Below are 25,169 nucleotides of genomic sequence, written 5' to 3'. Positions count from 1 at the left end.
TGGCGAGAAGAAGGGGAGGGAGACGTCAACCTGACGTAGGATTTGGAGAAGAGTCAGACATTAAGAATTTAGATAAATGTGCCGGGTGCCGTGGCTCACGCCTGTAATCCCAACACTTTGGGAAGCCAAGACGGCAGATCGCCTGAGGTCAGGGGTTCAAGACCATCCTGGCCAACATGGTAAAACCCCGTCTCTACTAAAAATACAAAAATTAGCCAGGTGTGGTGGCGGGCACCTGTAATTCCAACTACTGGGGAGGCTGAGGCAGGAGAATTGCTTGAAGCTGGGAGGTGGAGGTTGTAGTGAGCCGAGATCACACCATTGCACTCCAACCTGGGCAACAGAGCTAGACTCCGTCTCAAAACAAAAAAAAAAGAATTTAGATTAGTGTTTATTTTGGAAAGAGAGAGCCATAAATATTTATTTCAGGTGTCTGTCTTCACCTTAAGTTTGTTTATGGTTGAATTTGAAAAATAACTTCCTTTGGTCTGTGGAGTGTACTAGTTATTTGGGTGTGATGTGTTGGAAGAAGAGAGTTAATAAATTTACATGAGGATCACGTGAGATTTAAGATCAGGGCCGGCTAATGCCTTTAACACATAAAAACTGTTTAAAATCTGCAACAGTTCCATACAATCTTTTTTTTTTTCCTACCACGATTTATGTCTTTATGAGGAATATCTCCATTCTGCTTCTGCTCTGCCAGGGTAATTATTATCCTGTATACACTCAGGTCTGTGTTCAAATCAGCATAATGAAGGCTGCTGTGAAAATGAATACAGAGTTTTCATAAAGTTCATGCTAAATTCTTCAACTTTAGCTTTTACATTTTTAGCAGTAGGTTATAGGTAGGAGTCATCTTTGTAATTGACATTTCAACGCAAATTTTCTTCTCATAATTGATAACGACTTCATTCGTGCCAGCTGCAAAACCCAGTGTATTATTCTTGTCAGTGCTTGACGGTTTTGACAGGCCAGAAAAATCGCAAGTAAAATAGATATATTTGGGCATGAGATGTTGACTTATAATTCATGAAGCTGCAACCTTCCACCTGTAAAGGAGAAGAATTGGCAGAGGTATCGTTTTGATTTATGTGCTGAAAGACAGAAAACAAATAAGAAAACCTTTGTTCTGCTGTCACAACTGATGAAGGTAACAGTGTTAAAAAATAATACAATTCAGAATACTTCATACACATCCAGTCCTCTGTAGCTGCAATTCAGGGAGGGCCAAGAGCTTCCTTAGCAGAATCTCTGGGCTTTCTTGGGGTGCAGGTGGGGCTCTGGCCTTGCTCTGCTTTAACTAGAACTACTGTGATTTTTTTTTTCCTTCCTTCCCTCCTTCCTCCCTGCCTCACTGCCTCCTTCCCTTCCTCTTTTCTTTCTTTCCTTCTCTTTTTTCCTTTCTTTCTCTGTTTCTCTGTCTCTCTTTCCCCCTCCCTGTCTCCCTCCCTATCTCTCTCTTTCCTTCTCTTTTTTCTCTCCCTATTTTCTCTCTGTGTCTCTCTCTCCTCCCCTCATCCCTCTCCTTTCTTTCTCATTCTTTCTTTTTCTTCCATCTCTTTCATTCATTCATTGGACTTCTGTGTACAATTTTGTTTGAAAAAAAGGGTCATATCCCCCTTTAAAAACAGTTCATAGAAATGTATCCTCTACAGGAATGTTGATAATGAGCTTCCCTGGGCTGGAATAGGGCTATCACTCTGGCTTCTTGGATGACCCTGGAGTCCTTTTTTGCTTCAGTAATTGCCACACTCCTGGGCTCCACCCCTTCTCTATTTCCCAGTTCTTCTGCTGGGATGCTGGCCTTCCGCCAGGCGGCCTTAGGTTCCGCTTAGACGCACAGATAATCTTTACCAGTGTGTGAGAAGCTGGAGGATACAGACAGACTGCATACCGCAGCCATGTGCTGTGTGAGTGGTATCGGGCTGGGCATATCCCTTGACAACTTGACTTTTTAGCTCACAGTTATATTTTTCGGACTGATCTATGTTGATTCGTGGAAAAACAGGTGATACTGCGTCTTTCATTCTATCCCCCGGCTTGAGTTGAGTTCATTCTCTACCCCACCCGATGCCTCCACATCCACACTGTAGCTGCTTCTGGAGGAGATGGAGGGCTCCATCGTATCTTTACACATGGAGATGGCACTACATTCATATCCTGAGCGGTTCCCCAGCAGCAAGGGTAAGATTCCTTCTCTTGCATTCTCTTGCTCAGTCAACCCTGTGACCATTGACTCATATCTGAATGTCATCTTTGGGCCACAGGCACAAGTGAGATGTTCAGGTAATTACCTTGGTGGTGTTCTTTATAATGAAGAGGGCACCTAAGAGCCCACAAGCCCTCACCACCTCTGCCTTACCATCAGCTAGAGCGAAGGTGGCGCCCCAGAGGCCACTCCTGGTAGAAACCTCATCCCCTCCCTCCTTCTGCAACTTCATAGGCTCACAGACGGTTGTCTGGAAAACGTCAGACCTGAGCACCGCGAGCCTTGCGTCTCCCCTTAGGGCTCTCCTCATAGGAAGCCGGGACTCGGGAAATCCTTGTCCCCCTCCTCACCTGTCTCCTACTCACAACGCCTTTCCATTGGAACACACAGCACGTTATCAGCGAAATTCCCCACACCCTCAGCGCCTTTCCTGAGAGGTCCTCGTGATGGTGTGGATCTGTGTCCCTGCCCAAATCTCATGTTCCGTTGTGATCCCAGCGTGGGAGGTGGGGCCTGGTGAGAGGTGGCTGGATCATGGGGGCGTTTCTCATGAATGGCTAAGCACCGTTCCCCTTGGTGCTGTTCTCGTGATAGTGAGTGAGTTCTGGTGAGATCTGGTTGTTTACAAGCGTGTGGCGCCTCCGGCCTTACTCTCTCTTGCTCCTGCTTTCACCGTGTAAGCTGTCTCCTCCCAGTTTGCCTTCTGCCGTGACTGGAAGCTCCCCGAGGCCTCCCCAGAAGCAGATGCCACCATGCTTCCTGGACAACCTGCAGAGCAGTGAGCCAGTGAAACCTCTCTTCTTGTAAATTCCCCAGTCTCAGGTATTTCTTTTCTTCTTTTTTTTTTCTTTTTTGAGACAGAGTTTTACTCCGTCGCCCAGGCTGGAGTGCAGTGGCGCGATCTCAGCTCACTGCAACTTCTGTCCCCTGGGTTCAAGCGATTCTCCTGCCTCAGCCTCCCGAGTAGCTGGGATTACAGCACCTGCCACCACACCTGGCTAATTTTTTTTTTCTTTTTTTTTGTATTTTTAGTAGAGTCAGGGTTTCACCATCTTGGCCAGGCTGGTCTTGAACTCCTGACCTCGTGATCCACCCGCCTTGACCTCCCAAAGTGCTGGGATAACAGGCGTGAGCCACTGCACCTGGCCCTCAGGTATTTCTGTATAGCAATGCAAGAACAGACTAATACAGTCCCTTTACCTTATCTTCCTAACTGCTCCCCGAAGTCCTCTCAAGCAACATCTGCTTTGTCCCCACACCCTGAACCACCGCGTTTGGTGCTAGCTCCTCATGATCACTGCTCCACGATCATCCTTCCCTCCTCCTGGAGACCCCTGGCTTTGCATCTCAGGCCACCAGATCATTGTTGCAGTCATCTGTGCATCTCTGGTCCATGCCACCTTGTTCCTTGCAGATTGAGGCTCCTGGAGTACTATCAGTACACCAACTCTACTTGTCAGACAGTAACGCCTGTGATTCCAGTGTTTTGTAGACAGTCCTTCCAGTCTGTCTGGTCCTCTGGCTTCTCAGGTCCTTAATCTCCTCTTCTCTGATGACCTTGTTCTTCACTCAACCTCAGCCACCCATTTCTGTAACTATACCCTAGAGCTTATTACCAGTTGTAAAGACTGATAATGCAGTCATTATCTGCTACTCCTCCAGCTCCATCGTCTCATTTCCAGCATCCCATTCTCTGACCACCGCCTATTTCTTCCCTCCTAAAACCTTGACTGAAAAAAATTCTTCCATCTCACTGAAGTGCAAAATCCATCCATCCTATCATCTTTTCCCCCTTTCTCACCTACCTCATGTCTTCAGGTCTCTCGTTATCTAGTTTGGGGTCCTTGATTATCTAATCATTACCTTGCTTTAGTACCTTATAACATTAACTTCTTTACCCATCTCTCTCTTCATCCCGCTCTCCTTGCGAAACTACAGCCTTGGTAAAACCCAGTTGCCCACCTCCTCTGTACCTGTCTATGTCCAGCTGAGCCTGGGTGGAACAAACACAGAGCTATGGTGACTGTTTTCAGTTTATGACCATTAACTTCTAGTGGGCTTGAGCACCCTCTGGCAGAGTGTTCTCCTCTTTCTGTATCATTTCTTCTCTCTTGATTGAATCACTCCTTTTAGAAAGCAAAAATGCTATTATAACTCCCAACTTAAAAAAAAAAGTTCTCTTACCTCACACATCTCATTAACTACTGTCCCATTTCCTTTCTTTCTTCTTTTCTTTTCTTTTTCTTTTTTTTTTTTTTAGAGATAGGATCTTGCCCTGTCACCCAGGCTGGAGTGCAGTGGCACAACCATAGCTCACTGTAGCCCTGTAGCCTTGAACTCCTGGGCTCAAGTGATTCTCCTTCATCAACCTCCAAAGTAGCTACTACAGTTGCATACTACCATACCTGGCTAATTTTTAAATTTTTTTTTGAGAGATGGGGTCTTGCTACATTGTCCAGGCTGGTCTTGAACTCCTGGGCTCAAGCAATCCTCCTGCCTCCCCCTAAAGGGATAGCAGGCGTGAGCCACTGCATTTGGCCTGTTCCAATTCTTTGATTGTCTTTGCAGCAAATTTATTTTTTAAATGCATGTTTATACTTTCTGTCTCCAGTTTCTCATCTCTATCCTCTCTTGAACCCACTCCACTTATCTTTTAGCTGCCACCACTCAACAAAAAGCTCTTATGAAGGTCACTGATGATAATCAATACTAAATAACATTTGTAATAGATAATAATTGTGATCTGATCATTATAAGACGTTCATTCATTCTACAAATATTTGTTGACCACCTACTATGTGCCAGTCACTGTTCTATGGTCAATTCTCAGTCCTCATTATACTTGATCTATCTGCAGCATTTGCCCGTAGCTCATTCCCTCCTTCCTGGATGACTTTCTTTGGATCACTTTTGGATCCTCCTTCCTGGATCACTTTTTGATTTCTCCTTTTAGCTCACTACCTATTCCTTCTCAGTATCTTGTGCTGGTTTCCTCTCATCTGCTCTAAATAAATCCTGGAATGCTCATTCATCAGACCTTTGCTCTACCTGCACTGCCTCCCTGTGTCATCTCTCCCAGTCCTGTAACTTCCAATGCTATCAATATAGTATTGATTTGCAAATTGTATCCCTAGCCTGGACCTTGACCCTGAACTTGAGACTGTTGGTCTTAGTCTGCTCAGGCTGCTACAAAAAAAACCACCACAGACTGGGCAGCTTATAAACGACAGAAATGTATGTATTTCTTACAGTTCTGGAGACTGGGAAGTCCAAGACCAAGGCACCAGCAACTTTAGTGTCTGAGGAGGGCCCTCTTGTTCATAGATGGGCATTATTGTGTTTTCACACAGAGGAAGGGGCGAGGAAGCTCTCTGGGTCCCCTTTCATAAGAGCACTAATGTCATTCCTAATGGCTCTGCCCTCATCACCTGATCACCTTCCAAAGGCTTAACCTCCAGCCATCACACTGGGGACTAGGTTTCAATATATGAATTTTGTGGGGGGACACAACGTTCAGTTTACAGTGGTCTCTCTGACCTCATGCCCAACCATCTCCCCTCCTCATTCATCCCACTCCAGCCACACCGGCCTCTTGCTGTTCCCAGTTGTGCCAACTCGCCCCCACCCAGTCCTTCATGTCTACCTGCCCCCCTGCCTGGGTCGCTTCCCCACGATGCCTGCTGTGGCTCATGGCCTCACTGCCTTCCGGTCTCTGCTCAAGTGTCCCTGAATAGAGAGGCCAACTCTGAGCATGCTGTGGAAAAGGCCCTCACTCCAATACGCAGAGCCCCTTTTCCCATGCCCTGCCTTCCTGTTCTCCATAGGTCACACGTGACATGACCTGCGTGTGCTTGTTTACTGGTTTTGCTCCAGAAGAGACCTCCTGGAGAGCAGGGACCTTGATTTGTTCATGGCTCTGTTGCACGGCTGGGTATAATAGGTGCTCAATAAATATTCTGTTGAATGAATGAATGAAGTTGCCACAGGGAAGGCATAGACATATGTCTTTCAAAACTCCATGTGCTTGGTTGTTTTTAAAGTAAATTTCTTTGATTGTAAATAGATTCACATTGACAATTGAATAAAATCATAAAGGTATGTCTTCTTTCCTCTTCCTTTAAGTTTTAAGACACTTGTAAATGTCCCCGAAATTGTAATAAAAGATCCCAGAAGATTTTACAGCATCTTTTCCGTTGATGGTAATGGATGGAAATAATTTAAATAATAACATTAACAGGTTGTTTTACTAAAGGACCACAATAATTTTAAAAGACAAACTTGAATAATCCTGTTTTACCACATCCCTAAACCTATGAAACACACGGTACTCATTAATGTTGATTTGTTTAAGAGAAATAAACTTCAAAAAAAAAAAAAAACACAAAAACGCAATAAAACTCACTCTGATATTAACTGCCTCAGGTTTAAAGGTTTTTTCATAATGTCTCAGTAATACTGGCTTAATGAATTAGGTTCTAAGAAAAATGGCCAGGCATAGTTAACAATAAATCAGGTTATACTATTTGCAGAAAAAGCAACTAAAACTCTCCTTGTAAATAATAATGTGGAAAGATCTAGTATTAATCAAGCCACTGTCTATAGCTGGGCTCTATTTTCAGCTTCTAAACACAGTGGAGTTAATATTGAGCATATCTTTGTTTGAAGCATAATGAACACAATTCTGCAGTCCTTTGAGAACAAGCTTTTGTGAAAAATCAGTAAGGAATTGCACCTAAAACCCAGTTACAAAATCACACTCCCAAAGGCTTTGTCTTAGAGCAGTTTTTAAAACTCTTCTTGGTATCCTCATGACCACATCATTGGGAGTATAAAAAAGTGCAGAGAATATATATATATTTTTACATAAATACTGCACATCACATTTCCCCTAAGGAAATTCAGCCAGCGGTTCTGAAGACTGCTGGGCTGGAGCTGTCCAGGTTGGTGGGCTCGCCGGAGTCTGGGGTAGCTGAGCCTGTTCAGAGGTGTGTACAGGGCTGAGGACCTTCTGGGCATAACAGAGTCATTCATCTGGTCAGTGGCCACATGAAGACACAGATCTTGCCAAATCAGATTCTCCTTCTTTCTACTGGAGGTCTGGTGACTTTACCGGTGTTAGTTCAGCCCCTTCTGGATAACAAACGGCTCAGCAAGCAGCAGGTCCTTATGGAGCTTCACAGACCACCATGAAACCCTTTGACCTTTTCTGAAGTCTGCCTTACGTCTTGGGCCACCGAACATTCTGCCAATCCTGAAGAACGTGTTCATTCCAGTCTCATCCCAGTGCAAAGTGTCCTTCTCATCTTTGGGCTGCTATCTCCTGAGCAGGAATGCCGTCCCCACAGCTTTGACGATGGGTAGACTCTTGTATGTGACCTGGGTCCATGAAAGCCCGGGTTAAGCTGCATCCCAAGTGTTTTTCTAGCCAGCCATGCCCTGGGGGTACTTTCCATTTTATTGACCACAGGTTGTGCAGGAGGAGCCACCAGACCTGCCCGAGAGGGGACATCTCTGGTCTTTGATCCGCTGCTTGGAGACAATTCCAAGATCCCAGTGTATATGCGTGTGAAGTCTTCATGGGTAACTATCTCCAAAGCATTTAATGTTTCTCTTTCCTTGGCTGATAAGTAGGCTTATAATGGAAGTTCAGATGATGTGGGACTCTGTTGGTTTGTCCTTCTGGAAAATCCCACTCCTCTTCCTGGTCACCACAGCAGTGAGGGGAGGAGGGCAAGGAATTGACTCCTCACAAGCGTGGGACAGAGCACACAGGACATGGATCTTACTGTAGACCTGGGAAGACACTGAGCCACTTCCGGCTTTATCTTTTCTGACCTATGCATTGGGATAAACTTAGCTGAGTGCATTTCCCTGTCTGCATGGAGTGTCTGGAAAATGAGCCAGACATTGAGCTGGGCTTGCTACTTTGATCTTTGCCTCTCTCTAGAGCCAAACAAAGGCTTACTTGGGTGAGCCCTTTTGGGTCCTGTCATCCCTGTTGATATGTGGGCCTTGAGCTCCCTAGTTGCAAACTGTGAAGTGCATTGAATGAGAAGTGTGTGGCTTCTTCCCTGGCTATGCCTCGTCATGTGTTAAACGTAGGGAAAACTCAGCATTTGTAATAACATGTTGTGTTTATAGAGCTCTTCACAGAGTGCTTTGATGTCATTTAATCTTTACATCAACAGCAGGGGATAAGTGTTATCCTAGTCTTACGGATGAGGAAACTAAGGCTCAAGAAGACTGAATGATTTGGCCAAGGCTGTCAAACTAGAAAAGGCAAAGCTTGGACTGAAACCCAGGTCTTCAGAATTCAGGTCCAGAGCTCTGGCCAGTCTGTTGACTCCTTTGTCAGCTCCCCAGATGAAGATGAGGAGCTGTTTTCTGTTTTGAGACTTTGATTATAGCTTGTTTTGTAATACGCCGTGAAGGTTCAGACCATGCTTGTTTTTAGCACCTACAAAAGGACCTGGCCCAATTAGACACCTAATAAGTGTTTTTATAAATGCATGAAATTAGTGAGTGAAGAGGTGAATGAATGGATATATTGAATGAATAGATTAACGAGGCAAAAACTTACCTGTCTGCATTTGTATTGCATGAAAAAATGAGATTTAAAGTTTTAGAATGTGACTGTGTGTATGGGAGAGATCTTCCCTAAATCTTTCATTTCTTCTGATTGTCTATCAATAGGGAAGGTCCAAGTCCCGTCCATAGTCGTGTTTCTCAAATATTCTCAAATTGTGTTGAAACCTGTAACCAAAACCAAAATTAAAATTGATTTTACAGTGTCTTCTGGGTTTTATTCTGCAATTCCTACCTCCAGTTTTTGTTTGTTTGTTTTCCTTTTTGAGACAGAGTCTCATTCCATCACTCAGACTGGAGGGCAGTGGCATGATCTCAGCTCACTGCAACCTCCGCCTCCCAGGCTCAAGCAATTCTCCTGCCTCAGCCTCCTGACTAGCTGGGATTACAGGTGCCCTCCACCAAGCCTGGCTAATTTTTGTGTTTTCAGTAGAAATGGGTTTTCATAATGTTGGCCAGGTTGGTCTCGAACTCCTAACTGGAAATAATCCACCAACCTTGGCCTCCCAAAGTGCTGGGATTCTAGGCATGAGCCACTGTGCCTGGCCCACCTACTTCGAGTTTCAAGTCATCAGGGAAATACTTGGAGCACAGTTTTGTCATTTTAATCCTTTTGTGGAGCACAACCATCACTTTACGAACATTTCTATAGCTAACTTTTTCAGAATCGATTCAAGGAAAAGTGATAGAGGCAGGTGGGGCGAGGGAGGTGAGTTCTCTTCGCAGTTTTGGGAATTCCAACTCCTGAGCCTGTCTTCCTAGCCCCACGCTGGTTTCCCCAGCCCCACGACGAGGGCTACCTTAGTGGTTTCTTCCCACAGAGACGTACGTGTGCGTGTGTGTGTGTGTGAGTGTGGAGAGTGGGAAAAAGGTGAGAAGTAGCTTTCTTGCTACTCTGAATGCATTCATAGACTTTTTTGCTTTTTACTCTTTTCCACTGAGTTTGCTCATATTCTTCATAAGATTATCACATTAGAGGTTTTGGAGTTGTAGTGGCTGTTGTTTTAAGTTTCTTGTAGAATTAATTTACATAAGTAGACAATGTACATGAATTGATTGATTCAAATCTGTGTCTTATAGGGTCAGTTAAAGATAGTCAGAAGGCTGTCTTTTAAAATGTGAGGACAAATCAGTTTAACAGTATAGCAGAGAAGTACTGCTGTGCTCTGTCAAATTCTAGGCTCCTGTGTGTTGGAATGACTAGAGGCAGCAGGGAGAGGGGTCCGGGTTTACTCACCCTCTCTCCCTCTTTCACATACTAACTTGGGCTTGTGTTTGAGGTGATGCAGGAACACCTAGAAGCATCATTCACAACAGCCTCAGCCTTTGCTCAGATGCTCAAGATGTTCTGCCAGCTCTCCCTACCATGAAAGTCCTCTGAGAAGCCAGTGAAGATGGCAGCCTCTAAAGAGGTTAGCTTTATTTATTTGAGGGGTGGTAGGGGTGGCACACACTGAGGAAGGTTCGGATCATGGCACATCTTTGTGGTCAGGTCTAGAAATCCTCATGCCCTGCAGCCACCCAGGTCATGATTTATGAGGTGGGAGTCTGCGCTGAGAATGGCTGGCCGGTTCTCTGACTTTGTGGGTGTGTCATAGTTGGTTGCAACTGACTTCTCAGGAGTGACAGTCACTGACTGGAGCTGACAGGTGTGGTCACGTTCTTGGAGAAAGGCTTCCTGCCTCTCCTGCCCTCCCCACCGCCATCCTGCTTTATTTAAAGCTATTTTGGTGATGCTTTGCTCATCTCAGCGAATTTTCAGTTCAGACCTTTGCAGTAAAGATTATGAAAGAAAGAGGGGTAAGAAGTATGGCTGAGTAGCCTGTGGTTAATTAATCAGTCCCCAAATAAGCAAACAAGATGTCTCAGGACGGACGGTGAAATTTGGGACCTCACAGGTGGGTCTTGGAGTCGTTAGTTGTGAATACAGACCCCTAAGTTCAGATGTTGCCAGGATTTTGCATCCTCTGCTTAAGGCTGTGTTGTTATTTCTGGTGTTTGTGAGTGAAAACAAAAGCGAGCAGCTCAGGTCCTTATCCTCTAAGGGTCTCCTCAGCCTGGAGCACCTCCCGCCAAAGGCGTCATCACCCCCCCACCAAGCCCATCCTGGCACAGTCTGGCACGAAGGCTGAGCTACATAAATGTGGTTTTATGAGGGAACAAAGCGATTTTTGGTTTTCTCTAGAAGTGTACCACATTATATCTTCAAAATGACTGCCTTATCGTGGCTTTGGTTTTGCTGCTCCGAGAAGGAAACTGCAAAGTTACCATGATGAAAATTCAGCCAGAGGCTTGAAGTGATTTCATAGTAAAAGCCACCTCAGCTGTCCCCTCTCAAACCCAGGCCAAGAGGCAGAGATGCCAATGACAGGCCCAGTGACCAGCCTCGTAAGCCATGAACCAGATCCGTGGTTTCACATGGCCAGGACCTCAGGGCCGCATCAGTCTCTTCCACCACACTCTCGTAAACAGCTGGTGACACTGTCAGCGGTGCCTCTGTCACCAGGAAGGGCAGTGGCCTGTGTAGCCAGATCGGGGGGAGTAGGAGGCTGGGCCAGGCAGTCAGGATCTGCCTTCCACCAGCCTGCGGGGTTTTCACAGCCAGGGGGCGCTGTGTCCACCTTGGACGTGGCCATACACACCCACCATTCTAACCCCATTGCCGGCTACAACGCAAGAGTCAAAATATTTAAGAGAGCGTGCTGTTGAGAGTTCAGGACCTCCACACGAAGGCAAACCGAGGTAGAGGAGAGCCAGCCTTGGCGTCTGGGTTTAGAACACCCACCCTGCTGTCCTGCATCGGGATTCATCTCCAAGGAGAGCAGGTGAGAAGGAATCAGAGGAGAGCACCTAGGCCCGGGTTTCACCCTTCACCCCACAGACATCTAGGACTTGATGATGATGATGATTTTTTTTTTTTTTTTTTTAGACGGAGTGTTGCTCTGTCACCCAGGCTGGAGGGCACTGGCGCGGTCTTGGCTCACTGCAAGCTCCGCCTTTCAGGTTCAGTCGATTCTCCTGCCTCAGCCTCCTGAGTGTCTGGGACTACAGGCACCCACCACCACACCCAGCTAATTTTTTTTTTTTTTTTAATAGAGACGGAGGTCTCACCTTGTTGGCCAGGCTGGTCTTGAACTCCTGACCTCAGGTGACCCGCAGGCCTCCCCAAGTGCTGGGCTTACAGGCATGAGCCACTGCGCGCAGCCAGTGATTGTTTTTTCAGGTGCTGGGATGGGGGGTGGTGCTCTGCACAGCGTAAGATGTTTAGCAGCATCCCTGGCCTCTACTCACTAGACATCAGTAGCCCTCTCCCAGTTGTGACAACCAAAAAATGTCTCCAGGTATTTCCTGATGTCCCCTGAGCATCAAAATCACTATCTCCAGCCTGGGCAATATGGCAAAACTCCGTCTCTACAAAAAATACAAAAATGAGGCGGGCATGGTGGCCTGCAGCTGTAGTCCCAGCTATCTGGGAGGCTGAGGTGGGAGGATCATCTGAGCCCAGGAGAGCGAGGTTGCAGTGAGCTGTGATCACACCACTGCACTTCAGCCTGGGCAACACAGTGAGACCCTGTCTCAAAAAAAAAAAAAAAAAAAGAAGAAGAAGAAAGAATTTAAAAAACTTACCAGCGGTTAAGAACTGCTGGAGGCCGGGCACAGTGGCTCAAGCCTATAATCCCAGCACTTTGGGAGGCCGAGGTGGGCGGATCACGAGGTCAGGAGATCGAGACCATCCTGGTTAACACGGTGAAACCCCGTCTCTACTAAAAAATACAAAAAAAAACTAGCCGGGCGTGGTGACGGGTGCCTGTAGTCCCAGCTACTCGGGAGGCTGAGGCAGGAGAATGGTGTGAACCCAGGAGGCGGAGCTTGCAGTGAGCTGAGATCTGGCCACTGCACTCCAGCCTGGGCGACAGAGCGAGACTCTGTCTCAATAAAAAAAAAAAAAAAAAAGAAAAAAGAAAAAGAACCGCTGGAGTAGGGAGAGAATTTGGCGAAAAGACATCTGCATCTACCTTTAGTCTGCGGGCTGTGTCTCCAGGGCTGTTTATCATCGTCTTGAATTATTTTTTATGAAAAGCAGCAGCCCTCACGCTCAGGTGTTTGGAGGAGTTGCAATTCATTGGGTGGAGGGCAGTGTCTCCTGAAATCCTCAGCTCCTGTCTGAAGGCCGCGGCTGGGGTTAGGTACTTGAACAGGAGAGGCAGGTGTCCCTGTCTACTTCTTCCTTCTCCCTGCTCCTCTCGGTCTTCCTTCCCATCCCCTCCTCTGTGACAGCACACCACACCGTCACCTGAGGTGCTCGTCAGCATGCAGATTACAGAGCCCGGCTCCCCAGAGATTCTGATACAGGGGCCTGGGAGGGGGCCTGGAAACCTGCCTCACTGTGAGCTTTTCAAGTGACTCTGCACGGGGGGCGTGGTGAGGTCACACTTTGAGAAACAGGCCCTAGAGCATTTTCTGAACACACAAGCCCTCCCAGTCCTCCCAGGATACTATAAAGTCTAGCAGAAACAAGCAAGAAAGACAACTATACTGGCAAACGTGACAAAAGCAAAAAGGGATAAAAATTCCTAAGAAAGTCCAGGCGTGGCGGCTCATGCCTGTGATCCCAGCACTTTGGGAGGCCGAGGTGGGTGGATCACCTGAGATCAGGAATTTGAGAGCAGCTTGGCCAACATGGTGAAACTCTGTCTCTACTAAAAGTACAAAAATTAGCTGGGCGTGGTGGTGGGCGCCTGTAATCCCAGGGTACTCGGGAGGCTGAGGCAGGAGAATTGCTTGAACCTGGGAGGCAGAGGTTGCAGTGAGCCAAGATTGCACCACTGCACTCCAGCCTGGGCGAGAGAGTGAGACTGTCTCAAAAGAAAAAAAAAAAATTAAAAAATTCCTAAGAAAGATGAAGCTAATTGATGTGGGAACCTCTGTCACTGAAAATGGATTCATCGAGTCATCGATTCATTCGACACTTGGCTTCTGTGTGCCTACTTGACTTCAGGCATTATTCTAGGCATGACACATTCAGCAGTGGACAACACAGACAAATGTCCCTGCTGTCACCTACTTTATATTTTGCAGAGGGAGACAGACAATGAGCGGAATCTAGTTAGAAGGGGGCCATGCTGTAGAGAGAATTAAAGCAGAGAAAGGTGGTTCGGGAGTGTTGGGGCCAGTTTGCAACTGTCATTAGATGATCCAGGAAGGCCTCATTGAAAAGGTGATCCTTGAGACCTTGAAGCTGGTAGGAGATGGTCAGGCAGATATCTGCAGGTGAAAGTATTCTTTGCAGGAGGAACAGCAAGTACATCACTGAGCTGGGAGTGGACATTCCTGGTGTGTTCAAGAACAGCCAGAAGGCTTTCGTGGCTGGTGCAGGCTGAGTCAGGGAGCAGGTATAGGAGCTGAGGGCAGAGAGGGACCAGGAGGCTGAGTCCTGCAGAACCCATGGCAGCGACATTGACTTTGACTCTGAAGGAAGTAGGGTGGGGGCCAGGGGAGGATTTTAAGCCGAGGACTGCCAGGATCAGATTTAAGATTTAAAAGGATCACCTCGGCTGCTGCCTTGAGAGTGGACTCCAGGGGGGCAAGAGTAGAAGTTATCGTGACTATTCAAATTATGGCACAGTTTCTGCCCCCTAGGAATTTACCGTGATGGTGGAGATAGAACATGTACAGCTCTGGTAAGGAAATGTTTGCTGAGTGCCGTGAGTGACGCAGAGAAGTACTGTGAGAGTCAGCGAAGCAGTGAAGGGAGACATCTCTTCTCGGAGTCAGACTTCACGGAAGAGCTGGGCCTTAGGATGGACGAACAAGACTTTGGTTTTTTAGTGTGGTACATAATTCACCATTCACATCCAGTGAACGGTACACATTTAAAGCGTACACTTTGGTATTTTTGGACATATGTGTCCACCTATGATGCTGTCCCCACCATTACAATACTGCACGTATCCATTACCCCCAAAAGTTTTCTCGTGCTTGATGAGGGAGACAGGGAGTTAACATCAGGGTAGGAGCCAACGCGAAGGTGCAGAGGCTGGGAAATGTAGGGGCTTCCATGGGACAGAGGGAGGCTGGTGCGGGCGCTCCTGGGGGAAGTGAGGGACGTGTGACAAGGTGGCCTGAAGAAAATTGTGTAGGGCCACAAGGGTTAGTTAGGTCACAGGGGAATGATGCAAGTACTTAAATTTGTTGTAGGACATGGTCAAATGATTTATTTGTTAACATTCCATCTTTTTTGTTTTTTGTGTTGAGACATGCTCTCACTCTGTTGCCCAGGCTAGACGGCAGAGGTGCCATCGTAGCTCGCTGCATCCTCAGCCTCCTGGGCTCAAGGGATCCTCCCACCTCAGCCTCCTGAGTAGCCGGGACTAAAGGCATGCACCACCACATCTGGCTCATTTTTGTATTTTTTGTAGAGATGGGATTCACCATGTTGCCCAGGCTGGTCTCAAACTTCAGAGCTTAAGGGATCTGCCCACCTCAGTTTCCCAAAGTGCAGGGATTACAGGAGTGAGCCACCACTCCCGGCCAAAATTTTACCTTTTAAAAACAATGGCAACACCACCAAATTTTAGATATTTAATCTTTTTGTAGTAAGTTTAAGAAAACACAGCCAAGGGCGGATCACGAGGTCAGGTGATTGAGACCATCCTGGTTAGCACAGTGAAACCCTGTCTCCGATAAAAATACAAAAAATCAGCTGGGCTTGGTGGCGGGTGCCTGTAGTCCCAGCTGCTTGGGAGGCTGAGGCAGGAGAATGGCGTGAACCCGGGAGGCAGAGCTTGCAGTGAGCTGAGATCCGGCCACTGCACTCCAGCCTGGGTGACAGAGCGAGACTCTGTCTCAAAAACAAAACAAAACAAGAAAATACAGCCAAGTACATTTATGCAGTATTTCATGCATATGAAATCAATTAAAAGAAAAAGAAACAGTAAGCAATTTCATAATTGCATAATTAACAGAATCCTTAATAGCCTTAGACTAATTCAACTACTTGCAGATTGAAAATAATTCCATTTGCTGCCTGCTGGTGCATTAAAGCCTATATGTAAAAAATACATCTAGTCTAGATAGGCTTTAGGAATTTAGAAGTAATATTTTAGTGCATTCTACTATAATCTTGATTAGTGCTTATATGTGTATAGTTCAGCACTTTATTTTTGTGTCATGTTGAGCATGAACTTTAAGGGAAACATTTTAAGTTTGTAGTAAGAACCTACTTTCCCATCGTAAGCTCTGAATCTATTTGTGAAGGGATCCTATTTCCCCACAGCCAAGGGAGAGACTGGAGAACAAGGATTTTCAGGGTTGAAGATACGCTGATGTGAAATCAGGTTTCTCTTTTTTTCTTGAGACAGTCACGCTCTGTTGCTCAGGCTGGAATGCAGTGGCGCAGTCTCGGCTCACTGCAGCCTCTGCCTCCTGCGTTTCAGCGATTCTCCTGCCTCAGCCTCCTGGGTAGCTGGGATTACATGCACGCACCACCATGCCTGGCTAATTTTTGTATTTTTAGTAGAGAAGGTTTCACTATGTTGGCCAGGCTGGTCTCGAACCCCTGACCTCAAGTGATCCTCCTGCTCGGCCTCCCAAAGGGCGAGGGTTACAAGAGTGAGTCACCGCATCTGGCCTAGGTTTCTCTTTCTACATCTCCTGGGAAAAGGTTGGCAGCTCCTAGGAGACACTGACCAGTTAGTTGCTGGGTCTGTGATTCGAATCGGACATCTAGCAAAGACCCCATGAAGCATTACTCACTCTTGCGGGAGAAATGAGGAATTTTCAGTAGGCTGTTACAATGAGAAGTATCAGATTCTTAGTTCCATGGAAATGAATGCCTCTTGGAGTGTTTCATCTTTTAAAATAGAGAAGGAAGCTGAGAGTCATTCAGGCCACGCTCAGAGATGTCAGCTCAGGAACTCCAGGAACCCAGTATTATTTTGATTTCTTTTTTTTTGTAGAGATGGGTTTTCCTCATGTTGTCCAGGCTGATCTCGAACTCCTGGCTTAAGTGATCCACCTGCCTGGCTTTGGGCTCCCAAAGTGCTGGGATTACAGGTGTGAGCCACTGCACCCAGCCTATTGTGATTTTTTTCTTTCTTTTTTTATTCTGAGACAGGGTCTCACTCTGTCGCCCAGGCTGGAGTGCAGTGGCGTGATCTCAGTTCACTGCAACCTCCGCCTCCCAGGTTCAAGCAATTCTCGTGCCTCAGCCTCCTCAGTAGCTGGGATTACAGGCACCTACCACCACGCCTGGCTAATTTTTCTATTTTTAGTAGAGATGGGGTTTCTCCATGTTGGCCAGGCTGGTCTCAAACTCTTGACCTCAAGTGATCCACCCACCTCAGCCTCCCAAAATGCTGGGATTACAGGTGTGAGCCACCATGCCCGGCCTGATTTCTTTCAAGAAGGCTTTGACTTGATCAGATGTAGGAGGTGGTTAAGTGAACATCATATGTTCCTTTCTTTATCATCCTCTCTGTTCTTAATTGCCAAAGCGCTAAATCCTCCTAGATAAAAGAAAGCCCTAAAATCATTGTCACCATCCTCCTTATCCTCATCACCACCATTATATGAAGTTCTAAATTTATGCAAGTTACTGTATTAGATACTGAGACTAGTCACATTGATAATAATTACTACCATTTATTTAACAGTGATAATAATTACTACCATTTATTTAGCATTTACCAAGGACCAGGTCTGTGCTAAAAATGTTGCACATATTATCACATTTAATTCTTACTTAATAAAATAAGTATAATTATCAACTCCCATAAGGAGACTGAAGCTTGGATAGATTTGTGAAAAATGGCTTCTGGTCACTCAGCTACCAAGTAATAGAGGCAGGACTTGAACCTCCCATACCCTTAACCAAAAGTTTTCAAAGTACTCAACACTGTCCATACCATCTAGTTGGTAAAAATGAGACCTAGACATAAAAACTGGCTGGGCGAAGTGGCTCATGCCTGTAATCCCAGAACTTTGGGAGGCCGGGGTGGGCAGATCACCTGAGGTCAAGAGTTCAAGACCAGCCTGGCTAACATGGTAAAACTCTATCGGTACTAAAAATATAAAACAATAATCCGGGTGTGGCGGTGTACGCCTGTAGTCCCATCTACTTGGGAGGCTGAGGCGAGAGAATTGCTTGATGCAATGAGCCAAAATCACGCCACTGCTCTCCAGCCTGGGCAACAGAGCAAGACTCTATCTCAAAAATCAATCAATAAAAGCATTTTCAGGGGTTGTGATGAGAAATGCCTCACCCATTCTTTTGAGTAATTTATGAACTGTTCTTAATCACGTTAAGTTCTAATTAAACATCTCCCTTTTCTTTTGAAGTGGAAAAGTCTTGCCATCCGCAATACTTTTTTCACATGTTGCAGCAAGCAGCCCTGTTAATTGCATTCCCACCTGCCTTTGGCCCTCCCAGCTGCCTCACTTGCGGAACACGATCATTCAAACTGAAGTCATTCGTGGGACCACCTCTCTCTGCAGTAATCCCGAGCAGAATCACTTAGGCTGGGCACAGCCGCTCCCTCCCAGGATAATTCGGTTTCTTATGTAGAACAACTGCGGTCTGACATTTAACGTTTCTTCCTCTGGAGAGTACTTTTTTCTTTTTTTTTGTCTCGTGAACTTATTACCCAGCGTGCCTTTATGCCTTTACATTCAGTGCGTTCACGTGCTCAGCGCGGTGTTCGTGTGTGATCCTCATCCTGGGTGAAGGGCTGTTGGCTTACAAAGCAGACTGGGAACAACGACAAACCTTGGGTTCAGACTCCGGATAGGCCAGAAGGAAGTTTCTACCTGAGTTTTATGCTAATCAAGCAGGGGTGCAGGCGATCAAGCAGGGGTGCAGGGGTGCACCTGCTATCTCAGGGCATGGCCTCATTGCTGTCACTACTGCAGTTGTTATTTTGGCTGTCTCAGGCCTCACCTGGAGCAAACCCTCATTCTAACACACCCTGTGTTCTTTCAAATATCCCTCCCTCTTCTTTCCCCGTCTTTCGAGAATGCACTGTGCTTGTGTCCTCTTTGCCAATCAGAGTGAGCCGCTTGGGGACTTTCGTCCATGTACATGTTGTGTCAGTGTGAACGACAGAACCCTGAGGGTGGTGACTTCCCCACCCGGAGCCATGGGACGTGATTCCTTTGTCAGACATTCTGATTGGTTCCTGGCTTCCCTCTGCGGTGGTCTTCCCTCTGCGGTGGTCTTCCCTTTGAAGTGGTCACATGCCTGTGTGTAGGTCTGGGGTCTCCATGAACAGCAGGAATCAAGGACACTGACATTCTGCCGGCTGCCGGTAAACTCCTGCTGTGTAGATTCAGCGTGGTAATGGGGCGAAGAGAGTCTCGTGGTGAGAAATACTCTGGGTGAGAAATACTCTGTGTCTCCTTCGTCCTTCACAGCCCATGAAGCACAGGCGGAACATGAGGTGCAAAGGTCAGGGAGCTGATGAGCATCGACGAACAAAATCTTCCTGAGGAAGGGCCGGGTGCAGTGGCTCACGCCTGTAATCCCAGCACGTTGGGAGGCCAAGGCGGGTGCATCATGAGGTCAAGAGATCAAGACCATCCTGGCCAACATGGTGAAACCCCATCTCTACTAAAAATACAAAAATAAGCTGGGTGTGGTGGTGCGTGCCTGTAATCCCAGCTACTCAGGAGGCTGAGGCAGGAGAATCACTTGAACCGGGGAGGCGGAGGTTGCAGTGAGCTGAGATCGTGCCACTGCACTCCAGCCTGGGCAACAGTATCTTCTTTATTTCAGCACTTACTTTCTGTAAGCTATGGCTGTTGACCGTTCCTTTTTGAAGTTCTGAGTTGTACTAAAATGTTTATGTATAATGTGTGGAGAAGCACTTGATTTACTGAGGCCTTTTGATGATAAGAACTCACAAAGGGTTTTAGATCAAGGGTGGCTTCATTGAAAAAACTCCTCTGACATCAGCCAGCAACCGTGTTTTCTTTAAAGACTCTCAATCTCAGCTTTTCCCTGGATGAGAGAGGAATGGGTTGTTGGCTACTTCCTGGCTGTCTGTGGTGGTCGTATGGCTGGTGGGCCCAGCTGTGCTGAATGGCTGTGTTGGCGCTTGCTGGGCTTGCTTTGGCTGGCACGGATGCCTAAGTGGAGGACAGGTGTGAGGGGTGGGAGTTGGTGCTGATGTCTTGTGAACCCCGGGGGAGCACTGAGCTCCATGTATGTATGGATTGGTCCTGTGGGTCACTACAGACTGGGCTGGAGGTGGCAGCAGAGGCATGTGGCATTGGGTAGTCCAGGAATCAAGAAGGCCCCCTGGACTGTGAACTCCCAGAGAACGGGTATTGCTCTCGTGCACCCTCAGAGCCCCAGCCTGGGGCAACGCTGGGCATGCTGGAAACCAAAATACCTACTTATTAAATGTCAGCAGCTGAGCCACAAATGGCAATATGCAGAATAAAGAAGGTGGTGCTTCAAGGGAGAGGAGTGAAATCAAGGGAGGAAAGAGAAGAGGGGCCCTCAGAACCAGGGGTGGCTCATGCGATTTCTGGAGAGTGGATGTGTCCCTAGGTCAGAGCCAAATCCAGACTCCAAGGTCTAGCATCGAAAATAAACTGTGATGTGCAGACATGACTTCTCTCTCTCTCTCTTTTTTTTTTTTTTTTGAGATGAAATCTTGCTCTGTTGCCTGGCTGGAGTGCAGTGGCATGATGTTGGTTCACTGCAACCTCCACCTCCTGGGTTCAAGCGAATCTCCCGCTTCAGCCTCCCGAGTAGCTGGGACTACAGGTGCGCGCCACCACACCTGGCTAATTTTTTCCTATTTTAGTAGAAATGGGGTTTCACCATGTTGGCCAGGATGGTCTCGATCTCTCCTGACCTTGTGATCCGCCCGCCTCGGCCTCCCAAAGTGCTGGGATTACAGGCGTGAGCCACCGCGCCCGGCTGACATGACTTCTCTTAGAGCTGCCTCCTTTCTGTGGCACTTCCTCCGTATGATTGGGTTAACAAAAATATTCTAAATAAGCAACTGATCTGAGGCTTTTTGAAACCAAACAGTTTGGTGCCTTGAAAGCATAAGCCATTGGTTATGTGAGAAAAACAAGAAACTGTATCTTTGCGTATATTGGGGCACAAATCCCGTTTGAATGAATGAACATTTCCTGGTGAAAACATGGGGTTGGAACCCTTCTGTGTCTGTGAGAGAATAGGAATCTGTTGATGGATATGGCTCTTTGGCTTAAAGTGAAAAATCATGAACTGGTGGTCAAGAAGTCTAGGCATAGTCCACGCTTTTAACCCTCTGGGACCTGTGTATCTGTAAACTGAGGTGACACTGTGTTCTGGAACGGTCCCTGAGGGGCCCTTTCAGGTCCTGCTACACCTCTGAGTTGTGATTGGAGACTCGCTGGCCCTGTCACTGAGGAAGTCACCTCGAGGCATCACTTCCTCAATGAGATTCGAGGCTCGCTGGACCTGAACCTCCCGCCGCTTCCCATCATTGTGTCTGGCTGTCTTGTGTCTCCCTCCTGAGCCACCCCTTGCTGCTGCAGTGTGAGGAGGCCTCTTGATTTATTAATCAATTAATCAGTGCACACTGAGGGGCTGTTCAGGGTAGTTAAACAGGGAAAACAAAAAGCTGGAGCCTGTAATCAAGATGGATCATAATTAAGAACCACCTCCCAACTGCTGCTCTTCCTGCCCCGCTCACTGCCTCACAGCTCCTTCCCCGCCTACAGCTCATCAAACCGCCTTCAGCTCTGATGGGGCTTCTACCCCATACAAGCCGACAGTGAATTTCAGAAGGGCCCATTTTCTCCCTAATGTCCTAGAGGGAAATAAGCCCTTAGATGAGCTTTATCCATTACCTGCAACGACTGTTGAGCCCCCCAAATGGCATTGTAGCCCTGTTCATGTATGCACAGACCATACTCTCCTCTCCCCATTCCCCATGAATGGAGTCATGGAGCTGGAAGGTCCTTCCCATCAGGAAAGGCCATGGCCCTGTGTGACAGACGAGAGGTTCAGTGAGGCTAAGTGAGTTGTCTGAGGTCACTACAGAACTGCAACGTTGGGCCGGGCACGCTGGCTCATGCCTGTAATCCCAGCACTTTGGGAGGCTGAGGCATGTGGATCACGAGGTCAGGAGATCAAGACCATCCTGGCTAAGACGGTGAAACCCCATCTCTACTAAAAAAAATACAAAAAACTAGCCGGGCGTGGTGGCGGGCACCGGTAGTCCCAGCTACTCGGGAGGCTGAGGCAGGAGAATGGTGTGAACCCGGGAGGCGGAGCTTGCAGTGAACTGAGATCCGGCCACTGCACTCCAGCCTGGGTGACAGAGCGAGACTCCATCTCAAAAAATAAAAATAAAAAAAAAGAACTCCAATGTCACAAATGGCAGAACTGGAAACCATCTGATACTCAACGAACACTCCTCGTGCTCGTTTCTCTGTGTAATCCTTAAGCCAAGTAAATAAGCGACATTGTTCTCATTAAATCCATTTTCTGATTTCTTTTTCATAGGGGTCTCTGAGCTAGATTTTTATTTTATATATAAACATTTTATAAACATATATATATAATAATAATAATATATAGTATTTTATAAGGTTTTCTGTCTATGTTGCTCAGGCCGGTCTCAAACTTCTGGCCCCAAGGGATCCTTCAGCTTCAGCCTCCCAAGTAGCTGGGATTATGGGTGCCAGCCACCGCACCTGGCAAGATTATATTTTTTAGAGACATGTCGGTTGCTCAGGCTGGAGTGCAGTGACGCTGTCCTAGCTCACCGCAGCCTCAGACTCCTGGGCTCAGGCAATTCTCCCACGTCAGGCTTCTGAGTGGCTGAGGCTACAGGTGTGTGCCACAGTGCCTGGCTAATTTTTAAATGTTTTATAAAGATGGGGTCTTACTATGTTGCCCAGGCAGGTCTTTGAACTCCTGGCGTCAAGTAGTCCTCCCACCTCAGCCTCCCAAGGTGCTTGGATTACAGGCCTGAACCACTGTGCCCAGCTGATACTTTGTAAGAGTAGTTTTAGATGAAGTTTGAAGGGAAAGCCTATCTTGGACTGTTTTGCTTTGGTGGGTTAGAATATCAGATACCTGGATAGAGACATGGCCAGCTTCCCTACGGCAAATAGTAAACATGAGTTAATCTACACAAGTTTGCTCGGCTGCTGGTACAGGCTGGATCTCTGGGCCAGAATCTGTTTGGTTTGCTTCTGTTCCAGTGGTACTTAGCACACAATGCTGATAAGGCCAAGATTTTCTTAGAACACAATCTCTGTTCGAGGTTGCAAGTTGCACCTCCGTCTGCTACTAACTTTCTGTGGTAACAGGAGGCCAAGGGGCCTCAGTGCAGCAGTCCAGATTGCACTCACCCCGCGTCATGCCTGGACAAACGTTTGTTCCTTCTAACTGAACACCTTGGGAGAGCCCAGGGATGGCTATCATTCTTTAGTGGACATAAGAATAAGAATGTTCTTGCCAAGCGTTGTGGCTCACGCCTGTAATCCCAGCACTTTGGGAGGCTGAGGCGGGCAGATCACGAGGTCAGGAGATCGAGACCATCCTGGCTAACACGGTGAAACCCTGTCTCTACTAAAAGTACAAAAAATTAGCTGGGCGTGGTGGTGGGTGCCTGTAGTCCCAGCTACTCGGGAGGCTGATTGAACCCAGAGGCAAAGGTTGCAGTGAGTCGAGATCGTGCCATTGCACTCCAGCCTGGGAGACAGGGCGAGACTCTGTCTCAAAACAAACAAACAAACAAACAAACAAACAAACAAATGTACTTGTTTGACCGGCCTGGCGAAGAAGATACTTAGAAGTCTTTTTTTTTTTTTAACTTCTTTTTAAAAGTTTTCACTATAAAATTCTTACATTTGTCAAATGTGTTTATCAAAAATGGAGGCTTTTCTGCCAATGTAGCTTCTCATTTCTGTTGAATGCCAATCAAACTATCAAACTCTTGAGCAGCCTTGGAGTTATAGAATCTCCCTTTCCTCTGCTTCTGTGTTCTCTAGGACCCTGCTTTCTCGGCTGTGATTCACGACAAACTCCAGGTCCCCAACACCATCCGGAAGGCATGGAATGACCGGGACAACCGCTGTGACATTTGCGCCACTCACCTGAACCAGCTGAAGCAGGAGGCCATCCAGATGGTGCTGGCCTTGGAGCAGGCAGCTGGCAGTGAGCACTACGACGCCTCGCCCGGCTCCCCGCCACCGCTCTCCAACATCCCCACCCTGGTGGGGTCCCGGCACGTGGGTGGGCTCCAGCAGCCCAGGGACTGGGCCTTTGTGCCTGCCCCCTATGCCACCTCCAACTACACAGGCTTCGTCAACAAGCACAGCAGCAAACCCAGCAGCCTTGGGGTCAGCAATGGGGCGGAAAAGAAGAGTGGATCCCCCACCCACCAGGCCAAGGTCAGCCTCCAGATGGCCACCAGTCCAAGCAATGGGAACATCCTCAATTCAGTGGCCATCCAGGCTCACCAGTACCTGGATGGCACCTGGTCCCTGTCGAGAACCAACGGGGTCACCCTGTACCCATACCAGGTAAGTAGCCTGGGTGAGCCAGGAAGAGCAGGGCTGGCTCGAGTCAAAGCAGAGAAGTGGGCAGCACTTCCTTCCTCTGCCTCCTCCTGGGAACTCAAAGCCTAGTGTTTCCATGTGGCCCCCACAGAGTTCTCATCAAGGTGCCCCACCCAGACCCGCCTGCTTTGAGAGGGTGCTGCTGTATCCTCCAAACCTTCCACACCTCCCCTTTCTCCACTCTTCAGTGTCTCCTTCCTGAGAGACCCTGCTGGTCCAGACGATGCCAGCAGCTTCCCAGCCAGCAGGTTTACCACATGGCATAGCCATGAAGAGGTAGGCCACAGAGATCCTTGAACTGGGGTCCAAGCCCCGACTTGGCCACTTATTAGCAGTGTGACTTGTCACAAGGGGTTTGCCCTGTCTTAGGCTCAAGTCCCTCATTTATAAATGGATGTGAGTCATGAAAATTAAATAAGGTAGTGTTTGCATGACATGTAGGCCAATATCTGCCATATAGTAGGGAATCATTGTTGTGCCTGTTAACAGAGATTTTAGATGTTAAGGCAGATGAGTGAGAGGCTTTTGAACGAAGGATATTGTGAGTCCCAGGAATCATGGTTTTAAAGCAACCTGTGGAAGTGTTGGACATTGCTAAGAATAAAATATACAAAGGAACAGTGATCCGTGTTGGCACTCTGCTTCCTTTGTCTGTACCTTCCAAAAGAGGTATAGACGCCCTTCTTAACCTCTCCTCGCTTGACAGACCCAAACTGTTTTCTATTTGCAACTCACCTTGAGAACTATTGGTACTGGGCTGCCAAAAGTGCATTTTCCTTTTCAGTTATTTGAATTAGCA

At 47.3% G+C, this 25,169-nt stretch overlaps 1 protein-coding gene across 1 annotated transcript in view; it reads left to right on the top strand.

Annotated features, from left to right (window-relative positions):
- KIF26B (kinesin family member 26B) overlaps positions 1–25,169 on the top strand; it is a 561,334-nt gene that overhangs the window by 185,670 nt on the left and 350,495 nt on the right. Inside the window, exon 3 of the mRNA XM_005539602.5 lies at positions 23,801–24,334. Coding sequence (XP_005539659.3) covers positions 23,801–24,334 — 534 coding nt within the window. The remainder of the gene's footprint in view (positions 1–23,800; positions 24,335–25,169) is intronic.

The sequence above is a fragment of the Macaca fascicularis genome, chromosome 1 (genome assembly GCF_037993035.2).
Source record: "Macaca fascicularis isolate 582-1 chromosome 1, T2T-MFA8v1.1".
Lineage (NCBI taxonomy): Eukaryota > Metazoa > Chordata > Mammalia > Primates > Cercopithecidae > Macaca > Macaca fascicularis.
This window is presented reverse-complemented; position numbering and strand designations above follow the sequence as displayed.